General features: G+C 48.2%; 2 protein-coding genes and 1 long non-coding RNA gene across 4 annotated transcripts in view; 2 read left to right on the forward strand and 1 right to left on the reverse strand.

Moving 5' to 3' along the window:
• The window catches only part of LOC141500683 (uncharacterized), a 47,255-nt gene extending 36,400 nt beyond the window's left edge, over positions 1-10,855 (reverse strand). The window contains exon 1 of the long non-coding RNA XR_012471998.1: positions 10,227-10,855. This is a non-coding gene — a long non-coding RNA (uncharacterized LOC141500683). The remainder of the gene's footprint in view (positions 1-10,226) is intronic.
• Positions 9,043-9,990, forward strand: LOC141500682 (olfactory receptor 3A2-like). The gene has a single exon (XM_074204080.1). The coding sequence runs from the start codon at positions 9,043-9,045 to the stop codon at positions 9,988-9,990; it is 948 nt and encodes a 315-aa protein (XP_074060181.1).
• A 144-nt stretch (positions 10,856-10,999) lies between the features above and the next one.
• On the forward strand, positions 11,000-17,083 carry ARAF (A-Raf proto-oncogene, serine/threonine kinase). 2 transcript variants are annotated; one of them, XM_074200763.1, is made up of 15 exons: positions 11,000-11,410; positions 13,293-13,478; positions 13,618-13,721; positions 13,839-14,099; positions 14,292-14,393; positions 14,495-14,636; positions 14,793-14,820; positions 14,918-15,045; positions 15,201-15,403; positions 15,484-15,660; positions 15,785-15,831; positions 15,970-16,088; positions 16,176-16,307; positions 16,448-16,582; positions 16,696-17,083. In XM_074200763.1, the coding sequence occupies exons 2-15, from the start codon at positions 13,338-13,340 to the stop codon at positions 16,831-16,833; spliced, it is 1,857 nt and encodes a 618-aa protein (XP_074056864.1). In that variant the 5' UTR covers positions 11,000-11,410; positions 13,293-13,337; the 3' UTR covers positions 16,834-17,083. The 2 variants fall into 2 exon arrangements, with proteins under 2 accessions (XP_074056864.1, XP_074056865.1); XM_074200764.1 differs by lacking the exon at positions 11,000-11,410 and adding an exon at positions 11,692-12,879.
• Positions 17,084-17,125: the final 42 nt, after the last annotated feature.

Here is a 17,125-nt window from a genome sequence, read left to right on the forward strand (position 1 = left end):
AATGTTCTTTCTTTCCACCTCAGATGGTTTATGAGCCTGAAAGCTGATCCAAGTCAATGAGTAAGCATATCTTCAAGGATTGGGCTCAAAACTCTATGGTATTAATGAGTGAGGCTCAGCCATCAGCAAAAGAGTTATTCTGTCTCTTTCTACCTTATTCAAAATAATCTCTCTTATCAAGAGAGTCTTAGCAAGATTCAGACTTTCAAGTGCTGTTTGGGCTCAAGGTTTTCAAAGTCTAATAAGTCTTTGCTATAAAGGACAAATCTGTATGCAGTAAAGAGGAAAGAGTTTTCCCAGAGGTCTTCCAACAGTTCTACCTTGAGACACTGAGAGGGGACCTCAGGTTCCCCCAAGTCCTGAAAACCCCCCAACTCTGCTAACAAGGCCCTGGTGGGGGGAATGGGCCTCCCTTAATTAATGAGTGCTCATTAGCAAAACCTCTGGGAGTAACCCTAAGGAGGATAGAGCCCTGGGACAAAAATTATCTCTCTCCATCATTTCTCTCTCTACTACTCTATAAATACTTCAGTTGGGATGACCTTATCCAAGAAACCCCTTCCTGGATCCTGGAACATAGAACACAGTCTGGTGAGTTCCCAATACACAATCTCTTTACTTTGCTCCACAAGAACAAGAAAATCTCAGAAGTGTAAGGTATCTTTCCCATTCTTTTAGAGGAATGAAACTAAGACACAGAGGTGGGGAAATAAGACCCTCTCAGGGTCATAAAGTCAGAGGCAGAGCCAGGATCCAAAGTCATTTGTCTTTCTCTCAGTCCCACGCCTAAATATCCTTCTTTATTGCTTTATGGCAAGTTACTGAGGCACATAAGAGAGGATCATAGTGCTGGAATGGACCTTTCAGGCAGGCTAATGGAGCCATCTATCTTCTTTTAAAGATGAGGAAACTGAGATAAAGTGGATCCCTTTAGCAGTTTCTTGGAGCCTCAAGTACCTTTCCCAGAATAATGTGATTAAATATCTAAAATCAATTACAAAAGAATCTAAAAGTCAATGAAAATAAAATGGTAAAAGATGGCAGATTAGGGGTAGCCACTCAGTTGATCCCACCCAACATTCCCCTCCAAACAAGTTTAAAATAATGCCTCTGATCACAGTTTTAGAGTGGCAAAGCCAACAAAAGGTCAGGTAAGACATTTTTCCTGCCTAAGGACACTGAAGAGGTTGGCAGAAAAAATCTGGGGCATCAGAATGGAGGCATGTCTAGATCCCACACCCGAGGCAGCAGCAACAGCTTTGAGAGCTCTCAGTCCAGAGATGGGAAGTGAATCAGACAGCCCATCAGAAAGAGATTTCAGGGGACCCTGGGCTAGCACTGGATACAGGTGGCACCAACTGACAACTCTATTGTCCATATGCAGTTCTAGATCACAGTTCCAAGGCAAAGAGAACTAGCAGATGCCCAAGTCAAGTAAAGAACAGAGTAGAGGCTGAGAGAGCAGAGAACACACCTCTCCCCAGATCACACCACCTTGGAAACCCTAGCTCCATGAACAGTGGCACAAAAAGAGCTGAAACCCCCAGGTCAACAGAACCCAACTTCAACATAAAGTTCAATTGAACATAAAGTTTATTTAATATAAAGTTCAAAGTCAAAAATTGTAGTCAAGGGCTGAGAAGGTGAGCAATAGACAATACATAAAGCAAAAGACAATACATAAACTCAAAAGACAACAATGTGAAAACAGCTACCCAAAAAAGCCTCAATGAAAATAAAGACATCCTGTCTATCCTCTCAGAGCCCCTGAAATCTACCCATGGCTTCCCAGGCTAAGAAGCCTTGGTCTAAGGGTTATCTAATCAAAACCAGGTCTCCTGACTCCAAGGTCAATGAATGCTATACTACCTCTCAAAGGATCAGGCAAAGGCTCCAGACAGTCTTGTAATTTCAGGTTCCCCCAGAAGAGTCCCAGTAGTCAGGCTGGCCCAGCTTAGGCCTGCTGGCATGCAATATAACAAGATGTTGTCCAGGAGAAAATAACAAGATGCAAGACCCTTGGGTGTGTGTGTGGGGGGGGTCCTGTCAAATGAGGAGAGGAGTGAAGAGGGATAGGGAGGAAAGAAAAGTGAGCACCCCTTCTGGAAGGTGTGGCTGATGGAGACACCAAGAGTAACTAACCTGTATATGACTTTAGTGACAGGGGAAAAGCTCAGAGGCAGGAAAAGAAAGAAGAGTCAGAAGATGCAGAGAGAAGAGATAAAGGAGAAGTGAGAGAGGAAGAGGAGAGGACAGAATAAAAAAAGAAAGAGAAAAGAATGAGAGACAAGAAAGAGAGAAAGAAGGAGAGACAGGGAGGAAGAGAGGGGGAATGAGAGAAAAAAGGGAAGGGAGAAGAGAGAGAAGACAGAAAGGTGACCATCTGGCAGACTCACTCCAATTCCCTATGGATTCATTCAATGTATACTATATAAAAGACACTAAGATGGCTGGTGGGGCTAGAAAGAAAAAAAGGAAAAACAGCCCCTTCCCTCAAGGAGTTTCTTTTCTACTGGAAGATACAACTTATGAACAAACATTAATATAAGCAAATTTGGCTTTAAGGCAAAGGTTTCCTGTTCAAGGTAGGGCCTTAGCTGAGTTTTGGAGGAATCCAAGGGATCTAGGAGATGGAGGAAAGAAAAGAATGGATTCCAGGTGGAGGAGTGCAAATGTTCAGAAGCAAGAAGTAAGCTAGTTTGGCTTTAAAAGAATAGTGAAAAGGACTAATGTGAAAGAAATCTGGGAGAAAAAAATAGATCCTAGAGCAAGAACTTACATGATCAGATCTGAACTTTCAGAAGAACATTTTGACAACTCTGAGGAAAATAATTGGAAGTTGGGAGACCAGTCAGGAACCTATTACAATAGTTCAGGCCAGAGCTGACAGAAGCCTAAACTAGAAAATGGTAGCCATGGCATAGAGAGAAGGAAACGGATATGAGCAACATCTGGAGGAAGAACTGAGATTTGACTAATTGGTTACCAAAAATGAATCAGAGAATAGGTTCTGGATTTTAATAATACAGATTAAAGTACAGTATTAATTAACACTTGGTCAGGGATAGAATGCAATTTTAAAGGGCTTGGGGAAATGCATTTACATGAAATCTTGAACATCTCATAGAATGAGCTTTAAATTGAAAAGGGAAAGGAAACAAGGAAACTTTCTCTTGATAGCTACTGAGCTAAGAACCTAGTATAGAGACTATGAGGGAAGAAAACTAGCAGGAGGAAGGACCAGAAATCCTTAGGAGACTAAATCTAATAAATGAGTCAGAAAATAATGACAACAACCTTAGCTATCCATCCATATATGCACCAAGTATGGGATTTTAATGCAAGGAGGCAAATTGGGATTCCCAATATCACTGACACTTGGCAAGAGGAGGACCTATAGCTGGGTATATGGCTCTAGAAGGAGGTACTTGACTTATCTAAAGGGAAGAGAAGAGATCCAAACAGAAAGACATTGTATCAGATAGAAGATATGGTCATGTGAGGAATTCTAGGAATCAGATAAAGGTAAAATATCAACAGAGGGAGAAACAGAAGTCACAGATAAAAATGAATAACATGAGTTAGAAACAAGATAAATGATGAAACCCAGAGAAACCACATCCTTGGGTCCTGAGAGAACAGGCAGCCATGACTACTAAGCCACTGACAGGGATCCCTAAAAGATCCTGGAAAGGGAGAGAGATGCCACAGGACCAGAGAATGGCACATTTTGTACCAATTTCCAAAAAAGGAAAGACAATAGGGCCTGTTAATGATAAGCTAGTGAGCTTTATTTTGATTCCTGAGAAGATTCTAGAATTAATCAATAAAGAGATAATTGATAAACATCCAGAAGGGAAGCAGTGATTACCTAGGGCCAGCATGGTGATTTCATCAATAATGGATCATGCTAGACTAACTTCATTCCTTTTTTTGTACAAAATTACTAAATTAATGAGAGGAAACCATGACAAAGTAGACAGAGAGCTGGCCTATCTCTATCTCCATATAAACTAGCAATTGAGAATTCTGTGGCTATTGCTCACCCCAATATTAGGAGAGCACTGGATAAAGTATTTTATACTATTATTCTGGAGAAGATGGAGAGATTAGGATTAGATACTAACATCATAATATGGATTCCAAACAAGTTGTCAGTAGTTCAATGTCAGCATGGCAAAATAGCTCCACTGACATGTCCCAGGGATCTCTGCTTAACCCAGTTTCCTATTTCTATCGGTAACTTGAAGATAGGCATTGATAGTCTGCTCACCAAATTTTCAGATGATCCCAGGCTGGATGACAGATTTGGGGTCCAAAAAACTTGACAGTCTAGCATTAAGCTGAATCTAATAAAATGAAATTTAATGGGAATAAATGTTGTCTCACCCATGGGTAAGAAATCAGCTTTCTGAACATAAAATGAGGGAAGTCTGGCTGGACAGAAGTTTGTCTGAGGTCATTCCGCAGGTTACAGTGGACTTCAAGCTTAAGATGAGTCAACAGTGTGATGTGGCAGCCAAAAATGCCCATGCCATCTTGGACTTCCTTAAGTAAAGGCATGGCTGACAGGAATAAGGAAGCAACAATCCCTCTGTCATTTGCCTTTGTCAGACCTCAACCTCACCTAGAAGATTGCAAAAGGATATTGATAAGCTACAGAGGGTTCAAAAGAGGGCAATAAGGATGCTGAAGGTCATCGAGTCCATGTCATATAAGGATTAGTTGAAGTAATCAGGAATATCTCATCTGGAGAAGAGAAGATGAACATGAGTGTCTTCAAGTCTTTGAAGACCTGCCACATGGATTAGGGATTGAAGGTGTTCTCTTTAGCTCCAGAATGGAGGAGGTGACTCCTCCAAGGCTGGGTAGGTTAGAAATTCCTATTGTAGCTATGGTGGACTAGATGGCAACAAAGATCACTTCCAATTCTCAAATTTCATGGTACTCCCTGGCCAAAAAGAAGAAATAGATGAGGAAGAGAAGGGAACAAGTATTTCTTAAGTACCTACTATGTGTTAGGGGCTTTATGGGCATGATCTCATTAGATCCTCCCAACAACTCTGGAAGATAAGTGCTACTATTATTGCCATTTTAAAGTAGAAACTAAGGGAGGAAGAACTTAATTGATTTATTCAAGATCACACAATTAGAAGTATAGGAGGTCACATTTGAACTCAGGTCTTCCTAACTGCAGACTCGAAGTTCTATTACACTACCTTAGTAGGTCATAACAACAGGGAAGATAAGGAAAGGCTTCCAAAATGGACTGGCTCCTCACCTGAGCCTTAAAGGGAACCAAGGATTCTAAGAGGAAGGAGAGAATGGAGTACACTGGGTGATAGTTAATGCAAAGGGATTGAGATCAGAGTCAGAACATCAAACTGGAGCTTAGAGAAGAAGGGAAGAGCAATGAAAAGTCAGGCCAAGGTGGGTACATTTGGTTTGGGAGTAGTGCGGGGGCGGGGGGGTGGCATGAGAAGATTCCTTGGGCTGAGTAAAGGGTAAATGAGTGAGGAAGCTTGAGATCAAGATGACAGGGTACCAGTCAATCTGAGGAAGATGCCACAGGACAACTACATAGAGAGGGCAGCAACCAGGTAGCAATTCTGGACCAAAGACTAGGGGTGTTTATATACATCTGACAATCAACTACACTGAAAAGGCAGTTGAAATGGCAGCTAGGTAGCGCTGCAGTGAATAGAGAATTGGGCCTGGAGTCAGGAAATGTGAGTTCAAATGTCACCTGTGTGTAATCCTGGGCAAGTCACTTAACCTCTGTCTGCCTCCCATTCTCATCTGACAAATGAGATAATATTTGTAAAGCACTTAGCCCAGTTCCTGGCTCATAGTAGGACTATGATTATTCCCTTCCCCTCCCCTTTCTCTCGTAAATAAATCAGCAAAAAAGAATAGAGAGAAGGAGAGTGGGTCCAGCATGAAATTTGGAGGGATGCCCACACAGATGAAGTAGGAGAGGGACAATCATCCAAAAAAGGAGACCCCGAAGGAACAGTTCAAGAACTGAAGCAGAACATTATAGAAAACATTACAGAAACCAAGGAAAGGGTAAGTTGACTAAAGGACTGACCAGGTGATTGACAAAGGGAAGGAAGACAGGAAAACTGGTTGAATTTATCACTGAGAAACTATCAGTAGCCTGGGGGCAGTAGTAGTAGTAGTACTAGTAGTAGTAGTACTAGTAGTAGTAGTACTAGTAGTAGTAGTAGTAGCAGCAGAGTGATGAGGACCAAGAAGCAAATAGGAGATATGGCAGTGGAGATAGCAAATATGGATGACTCTTTCTAGAAGTTTGACCCAGAAAAGGAATAAAACAGAAAGGATCAAAGAATATTGTCGAACCATGTTCAAATTTAAAGACCAGAACAACCTTCATCCCCCTTGGGCACTCCTTATTTTTCCACATTTATTTACTCATTGGCCTTTTCCCATTGGCCTTCTCATGTCCCAAGAGTCCCTCACTGTGAAAGACCCCTTTTGGCCCTTCTTCCTAATGTCATTTCCTCCAGGAATCTCTATTTGCAGGAAGAGCCAAGGTCAACCATGTTACTCTTTCCTTCCACCCTCCCCTCCAGTCCCCTTCACTTTTCAGCTTCCTTTAATATGCTATCTTTCCCCAGTAGAGTTTAAGGAAGCTCCTTGAGGGCAAATCTCTCTTTTGGCTTGTATTTGTACTTCTAGTCCTTAACCCAGTAAGCACTGAATAAATTCTTACTTTGTCTTGCATACTTGTAGACAGGGGGAAGAAGTGGATGGATATGAAGGAAAATCTTGAACCAAAGAGAGAGCTGTTGAGAGTGATTTATACTCCTCCCCTGTCTGTATATCTATGTCTGTGTCTGTTACTCTCTCATACACACACACACACACACACACACACACACACACACACACACACACACACACACACACACACACACACACAAACATCCACATTCTACAGTGGCTCCATATTACATTTTTTTAGGTTTTTGCAAGGCAAATAGGGTTAAGTGGCTTGCCCAAGGCCACACAGCTAGGTAATTATGAAGTATCTGAGGTCGAATTTGAACCCAGGTCCTCCTAACTCCAGGGCTGGTGCTCTATCTACTGCACCACCTAGCTGCCCCATCCATATTACTTTTATGATCAAATATAAACTTCTGTCTTTGACTTCTGAAGCTCTTTACAACTCACCTCCTTTCGATCTTTCCCTTCTTTACTATGATATTCTCTCTTTTGCCATCCAAACATATTCCATCTCCATTCTCCACAAGTTTGCCCTATGTGTAATTTATGTTTAGGTTGCAGTTTTTCCTAACTTCATAGACTCTGGGTTTCCTTCCAGATTCAATTCAAACACTCCCTTCTATTTGATGGCTTTCTGAATCCCTCTTCTGCTTGTGCCCTTCCTCTCATAACCAGCCTATATTCATCTTCTATTTATCATGTGTATATATGTATACAAAGCGAAGACTATAAGTTCTTTGAGGGCAAGGTTTGTTGCCCTTCTGCCTTCATAACTCCAAAACTCTGCATGTAGTCAGAATTCAGTAAATGCTTGCTGATCATTGCCTGAAAAGTCAACAGGACTTGCTTGCAGAGTAAAGGGGTGAGAATGAGCTCAAGGAAAGAAGTACAGGGTTGAACTAGGCCAAAAAGTGTGGGCTGTATAGGCCTCAAGGCCTGCCTGTGCATCACTGACCATGGTTCTTGGTTTCAGAGAAGGGGATCAATCAGCCCTATCTGTAGACATATGCTCTGAATGGTCAGGTTTATAGATAGCTCTGTTAGAGGAAATTGTTCAGGAGTAAATAAGTATCTGGGTTCAGGTGAGTTACTGAAGGGAGCTGGGGCTCTGCAAGGTCAGCTTGGCTCATGTTCCAAAAGCAGACATTGGTGTGGCACACAGGATCCAGATCCCAATCATCTACCACTGGCAGGATCACAGCAGCCACAATGTCCTCAGAGCAGTGCAGCTCAGCACTGTCTTTGGAGCACCAAAAGGTAGGTGACTTGCCCAGGACCACCCAGTCAGCAGTCAGGGATTCCATGGCAGCTTCCTGAACCCATGGGCAAATGCTATCACTGTTTGGATCTGTCAAACTGGACTTGATGGTCTCCAAGTTCCATTTCCACTCTGCTGCTCCACAGCTCTGGGGGGCAGGGAGAGTACCTTCTTGTACTTGGGAGTTTCTTTTTCTGATATGAATAAGCAGTAGGAAACCTAAAGTCTAGTAATAGATGTTTGGAGGAGTTCATGCTCTGAAAAGTCCTGCTCTGAATGTTTTCTAAAATTTTATAAGTCCAAATTAGAGCCACTAAGAAAAATCAATCAGGGGTGTTGTACAAAGTCAGAAAATGTTTTTCTAAGTCTTCTATTTTATTTTTCTAACTTTTTCCTAGTTTTCTCTTTCATTCCCTTGTGAAACAAAACTCATTTTTCCCAATGGCTGTTAGAATCTGGCAACTATCTAGCACTCCCGGTTTCTCCTGAAGATGAAAAGACATTGGGTGGGAACCAACAGGGCTGATTCTTGATTTCAGTAATGACATGAGTACACTCTGCAGTCTCACTTAGGCACAGGATTCCATAGGGTTGTACAGTTGGTAAAGAGCAGTTTATTAAAAAGAGAGAGCAAAACACACACACACACACACACACACACACACACTCAATGCCCCCCCAAATACACACACATTACTCACCACACTCTTGATACCAGAAGAGGTGAAGAGTGATTTCTTAGCAAAGACAGGTTGAGTGGGGGAGACTAGAGGTTAGAGGTACATCACATAGTTTGGGCAAAGGATAGGGGAGTATTGGGTAAGGCCACGGCTAGACATGGAGAGATAGGGACAGATGGGTATGATATCAGATCATGATGATTGACTGAATCTGGTGGGTGGGAAATGTGAGTAGAGATGCTGTGGAGAGTTCAAGTTTGTAGGGCAGGGAGACCAACTTTGAGCTAACAACTATTGTGGCTTCTCCTCCAGTCACCTTCAAATCCTGCTACTGGTCAAGAAGAGAGCCCACCCATGGACCTACAAGCTAGTTATAATGTGACATCAGTGACAGAGTTCATTTTGCTGGGGCTAACGGAGAGGCGGGAACTGCAGCCAGTCCTATTTGCCATTTTTCTCTTAGCCTATGTAGCCACAGTGGGTGGCAATCTGGGCATCTTGGCTGCCATCTTGGTGGAGCCCAAGCTGCATACACCAATGTACTTCTTTCTGGGGAATCTGTCAGTGCTGGATATTGGTTGTATAAGTGTCACAGTGCCCCCAATGCTGGTGCGACTTCTCTCCCAAGAGCGAGCTGTCCCCTTTGCTGCCTGCCTCATTCAGCTCTTTTTCTTCCACCTGCTTGCTGGTGTTGACTGCTTCCTGTTGACTGCCATGGCTTATGACCGTTTCTTGGCCATCTGCCATCCTCTCACCTATACAGTTCGCATGAGTCGAGGAGTCCAGGGAGTGCTGGTAGCTACATCTTGGGCCTGCTCCTTTGGAAATGCGTTGACCCATACAGTGGCACTATCTACACTTGACTTTTGTGGTCCCAATGTGGTAAACCACTTCTACTGTGACCTCCCCCCACTCTTTTACCTTGCCTGCTCCAGCACTCACCTCAATGAGCTGTTGCTCTTTGCTGTGAGTGTCATCATGGCAGGCATTCCCATAGTCCTTATTATCACCTCTTACCTGCAAGTGGCAGCTGCTGTGCTGCGGATCCGCTCAGCAGAGGGCCGGAGAAAGGCCTTCTCCACCTGCAGCTCACACTTGGCTGTCGTGGGCATGTTTTATGGAGCTGGTATCTTCAATTATACACGCCTGGGTTCTGTTGAGGCCTCAGACCAAAGTAAAGGGGTTGGGATCCTCAACACTGTCCTCAGTCCTTTGCTCAATCCACTCATCTATAGCCTCAGGAACCCAGATGTGCAAGGAGCCCTGAGGCACGTTTTCACAGGGCAGAGGGCCTCAGTCTGAGAGGATTGGAGGCCTAGGCCCTTGCCCCCACTGCCTTTTAAGATCTTTCCTACATTCTCAATGGTCTCCCAGCTCTCTCCTTGACCTGATGACCAAGCCCCCAGCAGCCTAGACCCTCATTCTTAGTGCTACTCCAGCTTCTTTCAGAGGGCATCAGGAGTCTCTGAGTAGTGTTCCCTGGCCTGCCTGAGATAATCCTGTAGCTAAGGCTACCTTCCCCAGTGATCCCTCCTTACCGGGAACTTAGTAGTCAGTTCTCCATATTTCTTCTCCCTTTGACTGAGAGCTCCATGACAGTGATGGATCAGGGCCCTAGACTTGTTTACCGGATTTCTCCTTGAGTTTCAGTCCTTTCTCCTAAATACTCAGGTGGTTTCGTCAGATAATTTCTTGGCCTGCATGACAGTGACAGAAAGAAGCGGCATCCCTGGCTTAAAGTGCTTCCTTGGTGATTTCTATCCTCTGTTTCTCTGCCAGTCTGTGTCTGTCTGTGTCTCCTCCCATGTCTCTCCTGGAAGCAAGGATGGTAAGGATGGGTGGCAGACGCTTTGACCTCAGGGGATTCTATGGCCCCAGGGAAACTCTTGGGGAACTGGGGGGAAGGGGGCTAAGAGGAAGAGTCAAAGACAAGAGAAACATCGAAACTGGCAAGGTGGGGGGGCGGCCGAGGCAGGATGGAGTCTCTTTGGTCTAGGATCCTTTCCTGGGACAGTCAGCTCACTCAGAAGCCCTCAGGCCGCCCCGTCCTTAGCGCTTCTCCGGGGACAGCTTCATGCCCGCGCCACCCACCTCTCAATCACCCCTTTCCCCCTCCTTTTTCCTGGTCCGCTTCATGAACCAAAGAAGCCACAAGCTGAGGAGCAGCCTAAGGGACTAGGAGACAGCCAATGAGAGTGCAGCAGCGGAGGAATGGAGGAAGAAGAGAGGAAGCCGCCCCGGCCAATGACTGTGGGCCTAGGAGGGGTGGAGGGAGAACTAGCCAATGGGCTCTCGACAGAAGTGGAGCTCCGAGGATGGAGACGTAGGGAAAGAGAAGACAGCCGGGGCCCTGCCAGACAAGGAACCGAGAAAAAAACCTGTGGCGGAAGTGACCAATGTGCGCCCGGGAGAGGCGGAGCTCCAGGGGAATGGGGATGGAAAGGAGAGGGGGAAAACCCCAGGAATGGCCAATCAGCACTTAGCAATCTAAGACGGGGGAAGCGTTCGCCAATGAATGTGGGATTGTGGAGGAGCGGCGGCTTCTATGGTCAATGAGATTGTGGGTCGGGACTTCGCCAGAGCTGACTCGACCAATGGGATCTCTATAGGGGCAGGCTTGACAGGACAGGGGCCTTGGGGGCGGCCGTGGCCGGTTCCACCCTCCGGGAGAGGAAAGACGGGCCCCAAGATGGAGGAGGCCACTGTGGCAGCACCGTGACAGGTAAGGCGACGCCAGGCCGAAGCCACGGTGGCCGCTCGGTGTTATTTCCTGTCTTGTCCCGTGCCCCCCTCACGGAATAAGAATGGAATCTCCCGGCCTTAGGAGGGGTAGCTGGACGCATCGCGCAGGCGCGAAGGCAAGGGGGAGGGGCACTGGCTGGCTTTGGTTCCTGTCTGACTGCTGGCGCCTGCGCACGGGGCCCCTCCCGGGTGGGGCTGTTTCCCACTCATCCCCACCCGCAGACCCCTCCGCCCGTGTCTTTTCCATTCCCCCCCCCCCCCCCACTTTCGACTGCTTGGAAATCGCCAGCTCTTGTCGGGACCTTCGTTTTCCCTGGTGACGGGAGCTTCCTGGTAATGGTTCTTGGAGATCTACGCTGACCCCAACATGTAGGACCTGCGGGGTGTTTCCCGAGATTTTCGGGACCCTCCATAATGCTCATCTCGGCCTCCCAGCCCCACGCCCCCTGTCCTAGTAGCTCCGAAATGAAGGGCCGGGGCCCCCGAAGCACCTCTCGGTTGTCACTTCTTGTTGACCCCACCCATCTGGAGTCTGGCTAGCCACTGGCTCCCCTTAGAAGGGTTCCAACTGAAAGGATGAGCCCAGAATCACACAAAGACTCATCAGATCCCAGAGACGCATGCCTACACATCTGCACGCCGGAGCACACAACCCATCTCGAGACCTCCTCTGACATCTAGTACTCTCCTGAGCTGCATTCCAGCCAGGCCTAATGCCGGGGTTTGCCCTTTCTAATCACTCTGATTTTGGCCTCCTGTAGCTTTGCTCAACAGGTGGTCTTTGTTTCTCCAAGCCCCAAGTACTGTTCACCATAGCTTCACTTCTGTGTTCTTTTGCTGATGTCCACAGTTGTCCTATTCTACATCAGACAACACTGGTTGCCTTCCCCAGAGGCCCAGCTTCACTGATCCCTGTGGAGTGACCACTTTGAAGTCCCTGCCTTGCCCAACTGTGTTGACAGCCAAAAGCAGTCTGGAAGAACAGTTCCCCCCCTCCTTTGAGCATCTTTTTTGTATCGTTGGATTCCACAATCCCTTCCTCCGACAAAAAGGCTCTTGTTCCCTCCTTGCTTTGTTCAAACACGCTTTATCCCAGGTCCTGGTGACTCAGTATTGTTTGCTTTCTTTCCTCCCCAGCACCCCAGGCAGTGCCTCTCCTGCTTATTTCTGATAGCCCCATTCCCAGCTCAGTTTTCTCCTGAATCCTGGATTTGAATTATTTAAACTACCCTAGTATTCCTTCACATAAGATCCCTGAGGATTATAAGGGAGGTTACAATTAGAAAGAATGATGGATGGAACCAGCTGTTTGGGGCAGGAACTAGCCTGACAGAAGATGTTCATAGTTCTCGCTTCCAGTGTAAAGCTCCAGTCTCCTATCCCATCATCCTTAGTCTCTGACAATGTTCAGAGATCTACTGTCCCCATCTCCGTCAACCTCCTTTTCTGGTAACTAAAGATTTACTTACCCCCCACCCCCATGAATTCAAGATCTGTCAATCTTCCCCTGCCCTAAATATTCTTAGCCCCAGAAATAAGGGATCTTAAGCCATACATACATCATTGTCATTCTAATGGTCCTAGGACACCATTAGAATCATACAACCAGAGGTGGGAGGGAAGAAAAACCATGTGCTCTAACCTCTTCTTTAGACAAAGGAGGAAACAGGCAAGGAAAGATAAAGTGACTTGCCCAAGATCACCCACTTAGCAAATGGCAGAGTTCAGGATTTGAATCCAAGGCTTCCAACTCCAAACCCAGCACCATTTCCACTGGACCAGTTTCCAGCCCCCTGTCATCCTTAATCCTAAGTGATATATAAAGATCTACAGCCTACTCCATCATCTTTGTCTCCCAACAGTATCTATCCCCACCTTTCAAGTCATTTGGGTGTGGGGGGCACAAGATGAAACGAGGCCCAACTGCCACTCCAACAGAACCCTCAAGGGGCCTAACTCCACCTGAAGATCCTGATGCTGTCCCTTCTACCAGCAGTCGTGTTGGAGGCACTGTGAAGGTCTATCTACCCAACCAGCAGCGCACAGTGGTGAGCAACCCAACAGGGAAGAAAAATCTGGGGCCCTGCCCAGGGAAAAGAGGGACTCCTAAACTTGGGAGCTGGGACAAGGAGGTAGACTTGAGAAAAATAAATTGCAACCATCTGGGGGAATCTGGGGCCATGTTAGGTGACCGCACGGGATGGAATGACTGTCTCTGCCTCATTGGACAAGGCACTGAAGGTGCGAGGACTGAACCAAGATTGCTGTGCTGTCTATCGCCTTGTGCAGGGGTGAGCTTCTTGCCTGTCCTCATTTCTCCCTCTGCCTCCTCCTCCTCTTCCTTGATCATCACTGATGATCATCACTGATTCTTCCTCATATGTCATCCCTTCCGGTCTGTCCCATAGCCGCAAGACAGCGACAGCTTGGGATGCAGCCATTGCTCCCTTGCATGGGGAAGAACTGACTGTCGAAGTCCGGGCCGATGTTCCACTTGCAGCTGCCCACAACTTTGCCCGGAAGACATTCCTGGCTCTCACCTTCTGTGACTTCTGCCGCCGCTTCCTCTTTCATGGCTTCCGCTGCCAGACCTGTGGCTACAAGTTCCACCAACATTGCAGTGCCCGTGTCCCCACTGTCTGTGTTGACATGGCCACCGCTCGCCAACCGTGAGGCCTATGGTCCTTCCCCAAATCCCTGGGAGTTTCCCAATGAGCCCTAGTCTCCTCAACCAGCCTTTTCCCATGAGCCTGTCCTCACTGGGGGGGAGGGGGAGTTTCCTTAATCCTAGCTGGCCCTTCCTGAGGGTTCCTCACCCTGCCCTTCCTTCCTAAGTTCCCTCTTTTCTCTTTTGGCTCTAGTTTCTACCGAAGTGCGCAGGACTTGACTGGAGGCCCTGGTCCTCAGGAGCCCCACCCTGGCAGCCAGGACCTGTGTGAGCCCCTGGCTCCAAAGGGCCCCAGGTAAGGTCAGCAGGTAAAAAATGATGGGGAGACTGCCTGTTCTTCCTCTTCCCCCCTTCTTCTCCTCCCCCTCTTCTTCTGCCTCTTCCCTTCTCCTCCAGGACACAAACACCAACTTCCCATGGGGAGACTTTTGCTTTTCCTGGGTCTGGAGGTCCACCTCTGCAGAGGATCCGCTCCACATCCACACCTAATGTGCACATGATCAGCACTACAATGCCTGTGGACAGCAGGCTCCTGCAGGTAAAAGAATGGGGGGGGGCGGGTTGGACTAGGTAGAAGCTTTGGAGGAGTATGGCCTGCCTTGGTGTCAGGGAAGCCTTGCTAGAGCCCCAGGCAAATGGGAACCCAGAGCTTCAAAGAAAACGCTGACCTAGGCTCTGCTTTTTGCTCCCATAGCAGGCAACCCAAGTCTTCACTGCAGAAGGTGAGTGTTGGAATCCCTTGTACCGACTCTACTGCCCCCTTGCCTTCAAGCCTTCTGGCTCTCTCCAATTAATTATCTGTATCCTTGCATCTCCCAGAAACAGGTGGGGAGAGGACTCCCCAAGGCCTTGTGTCCCCTCCTGGAAGGAAATCCCCACACCCCAAGTTCTCATCAGAGCCCCTTGAGCGAAAGTCCTCAGCTTCAGCTGATGATAAGAAGAAAGTGGTGAGCTGAGGAACACAACACACACATACACATACACACACACACACACACACACACACACACACACGGGTCTGACAGGAAAAGGGAAACAGTGGGGGAGATGCTTGGGGGAATGGGAAGCCCATTATCCCTCCTGTCCTGTCCATGCCTCTCAGAAGTCCCTGGGCTATCGAGACTCAGGCTACTATTGGGAGGTAGCCCCAGGGGAGGTACAACTACTGAAGAGGATCGGAACAGGCTCTTTTGGGACTGTGTTCCGTGGGCGATGGCACGGGGATGTGGCTGTGAAGGTGTTAAAGGTGGCGCACCCCACGGCTGAGCAGGCCCAGGCTTTCAAGAATGAGATGCAGGTCCTCAGGTGAGCATGTGCCCGCCAGCCAAGAACAGGAACTGACTCTAGGCAAGCTGGGTGTGACCAGCCCCCTCCTGCCTCTGCAGGAAGACTCGTCATGTGAACATCCTCTTGTTCATGGGATTCATGACAAGGCCAGACTTTGCCATCATCACCCAGTGGTGTGAGGGTTCCAGCCTGTACCACCACCTGCATGTGGCAGATACACACTTTGACATGGTGCAGCTCATTGATGTGGCCCGGCAGACGGCCCAGGGCATGGAGTGAGTACTTCTGACCCCTCCCGGATTCTTTGGGCTCAGCTGGGAGCTTTGACCCCAAATAGGTCTCCCCATGCATGGGCCCCCAGACAGCTCTTCCTAACTCATCAGCCATTTCCTTCCACAGTTACCTCCATGCCAAGAACATCATTCACCGAGATCTGAAGTCTAACAGTATCCACCTGCATGCCCATAGGCATGGATAGAGATTAGGGGGTTTGAGGGGGATGGGTGAGAAATGCCAGTTGTCCTCAGGGTTTAGAAGTGGGAACCTCGAGAGTTTACTGTCCACGGTCCTTGACAAGAACACAGATATCTTCTTGCACGAGGGACTGACAGTAAAGATCGGAGACTTCGGGCTGGCCACAGTGAAGACTCGATGGAGTGGTGCCCAACAAGTTGAACAGCCTACTGGCTCTGTGCTCTGGATGGTGAGGCCTCGGGCCGGGGATGGGGGGAGCAGTCCAGTGCTTGCTAAGGGCCACCACACTCACCTCGGGCCCCATCGGATCCCACAGGCCTCAGAGGTGATCCGCATGCAGGATAAGAATCCCTATAGCTTCCAGTCAGATGTCTATGCCTATGGTGTGGTTCTCTACGAGCTCATGAGCGGCAGCCTTCCCTATAGCCACATCAACAACCGAGATCAGGTGGACACCTCCCTCCTCTTCCTTCCTCTCTCCCTCTCCTTGACCACCATTCTGGTCCCGCCTGACCCTCACTTGAGAACGTCCTCCTGGGCCTGGGGCTGTGTCTCCTATCTGATGGCCATGCCCTGCTCTGATTCCAGATCATCTTCATGGTAGGAAGAGGCTATCTGTCACCAGACCTCACAAAGGTCTCCAACAACTGCCCCAAGGCCATGAAGAGACTCCTGGCTGACTGTCTCCGCTTCCAGCGGGAAGAACGTCCCCTCTTCCCAGAGGTCAGAAGCCAGGTCCTGACAGGGCTGGGGGCTGGGGGCTGGGACAGGTCCAGGAAGGTTCGATTCTCTCAAGCTTAGCCTGTCTCCCCCCCCCCCCCCCCCCCCCGCCCCAGATCCTGGTCACCATTGAGCTGCTGCAGCGGGCGCTACCCAAGATCGAGCGCAGTGCTTCGGAGCCCTCGCTCCACCGGGCCCAGACCGAGGAGCTCCCTTCGTCCTTGCTGGGAGCCCTGCGCCTCTTTGGGCCCTAGTGAAGGAAGGCAGGCCCCTGGGGCAGTGAGCAGGGCCCCCCCCCCCCCCGACCTTGTCATGGCTGAAGGAGGCGTTCCCCAGAAGCAAGTGGCCCCAGAGTGGGGGAAGACTTGGTTCCAAGGGTACAGGGGAGCCCTCCCCCCCAGTGCCTGATTCCCCTCTCCGCCCCAGCCCCCCCAGCCCTAAGAAGCACAGGAGGCTGCCCAGCTCTTGCTTTGATCACTTAATCACGTTTCTTGAGTCTTCTCTGGTCAGAGTAACAGATTGGGGGGGGGGGCAGGGGGCCGGGGC

This window comes from Macrotis lagotis, chromosome X, assembly GCF_037893015.1.
Source record: "Macrotis lagotis isolate mMagLag1 chromosome X, bilby.v1.9.chrom.fasta, whole genome shotgun sequence".
Taxonomy (NCBI): Eukaryota; Metazoa; Chordata; class Mammalia; order Peramelemorphia; family Peramelidae; genus Macrotis; species Macrotis lagotis.

Excerpts from the sequence above, each read along its gene's own strand:
- LOC141500682 (XM_074204080.1), top strand. The coding sequence starts at position 9,043 with ATGGACCTACAAGCTAGTTATAATGTGACATCAGTGACAGAGTTCATT.
- ARAF (XM_074200763.1), top strand. The coding sequence starts at position 13,338 with ATGAAACGAGGCCCAACTGCCACTCCAACAGAACCCTCAAGGGGCCTA. Across the intron at positions 13,722-13,838 it reads GTCTATCGCCTTGTGCAGGG|CCGCAAGACAGCGACAGCTT; the intron begins GTGAGCTTCTTG and ends TCTGTCCCATAG. Across the intron at positions 14,100-14,291 it reads ATGGCCACCGCTCGCCAACC|TTTCTACCGAAGTGCGCAGG; the intron begins GTGAGGCCTATG and ends TTTTGGCTCTAG.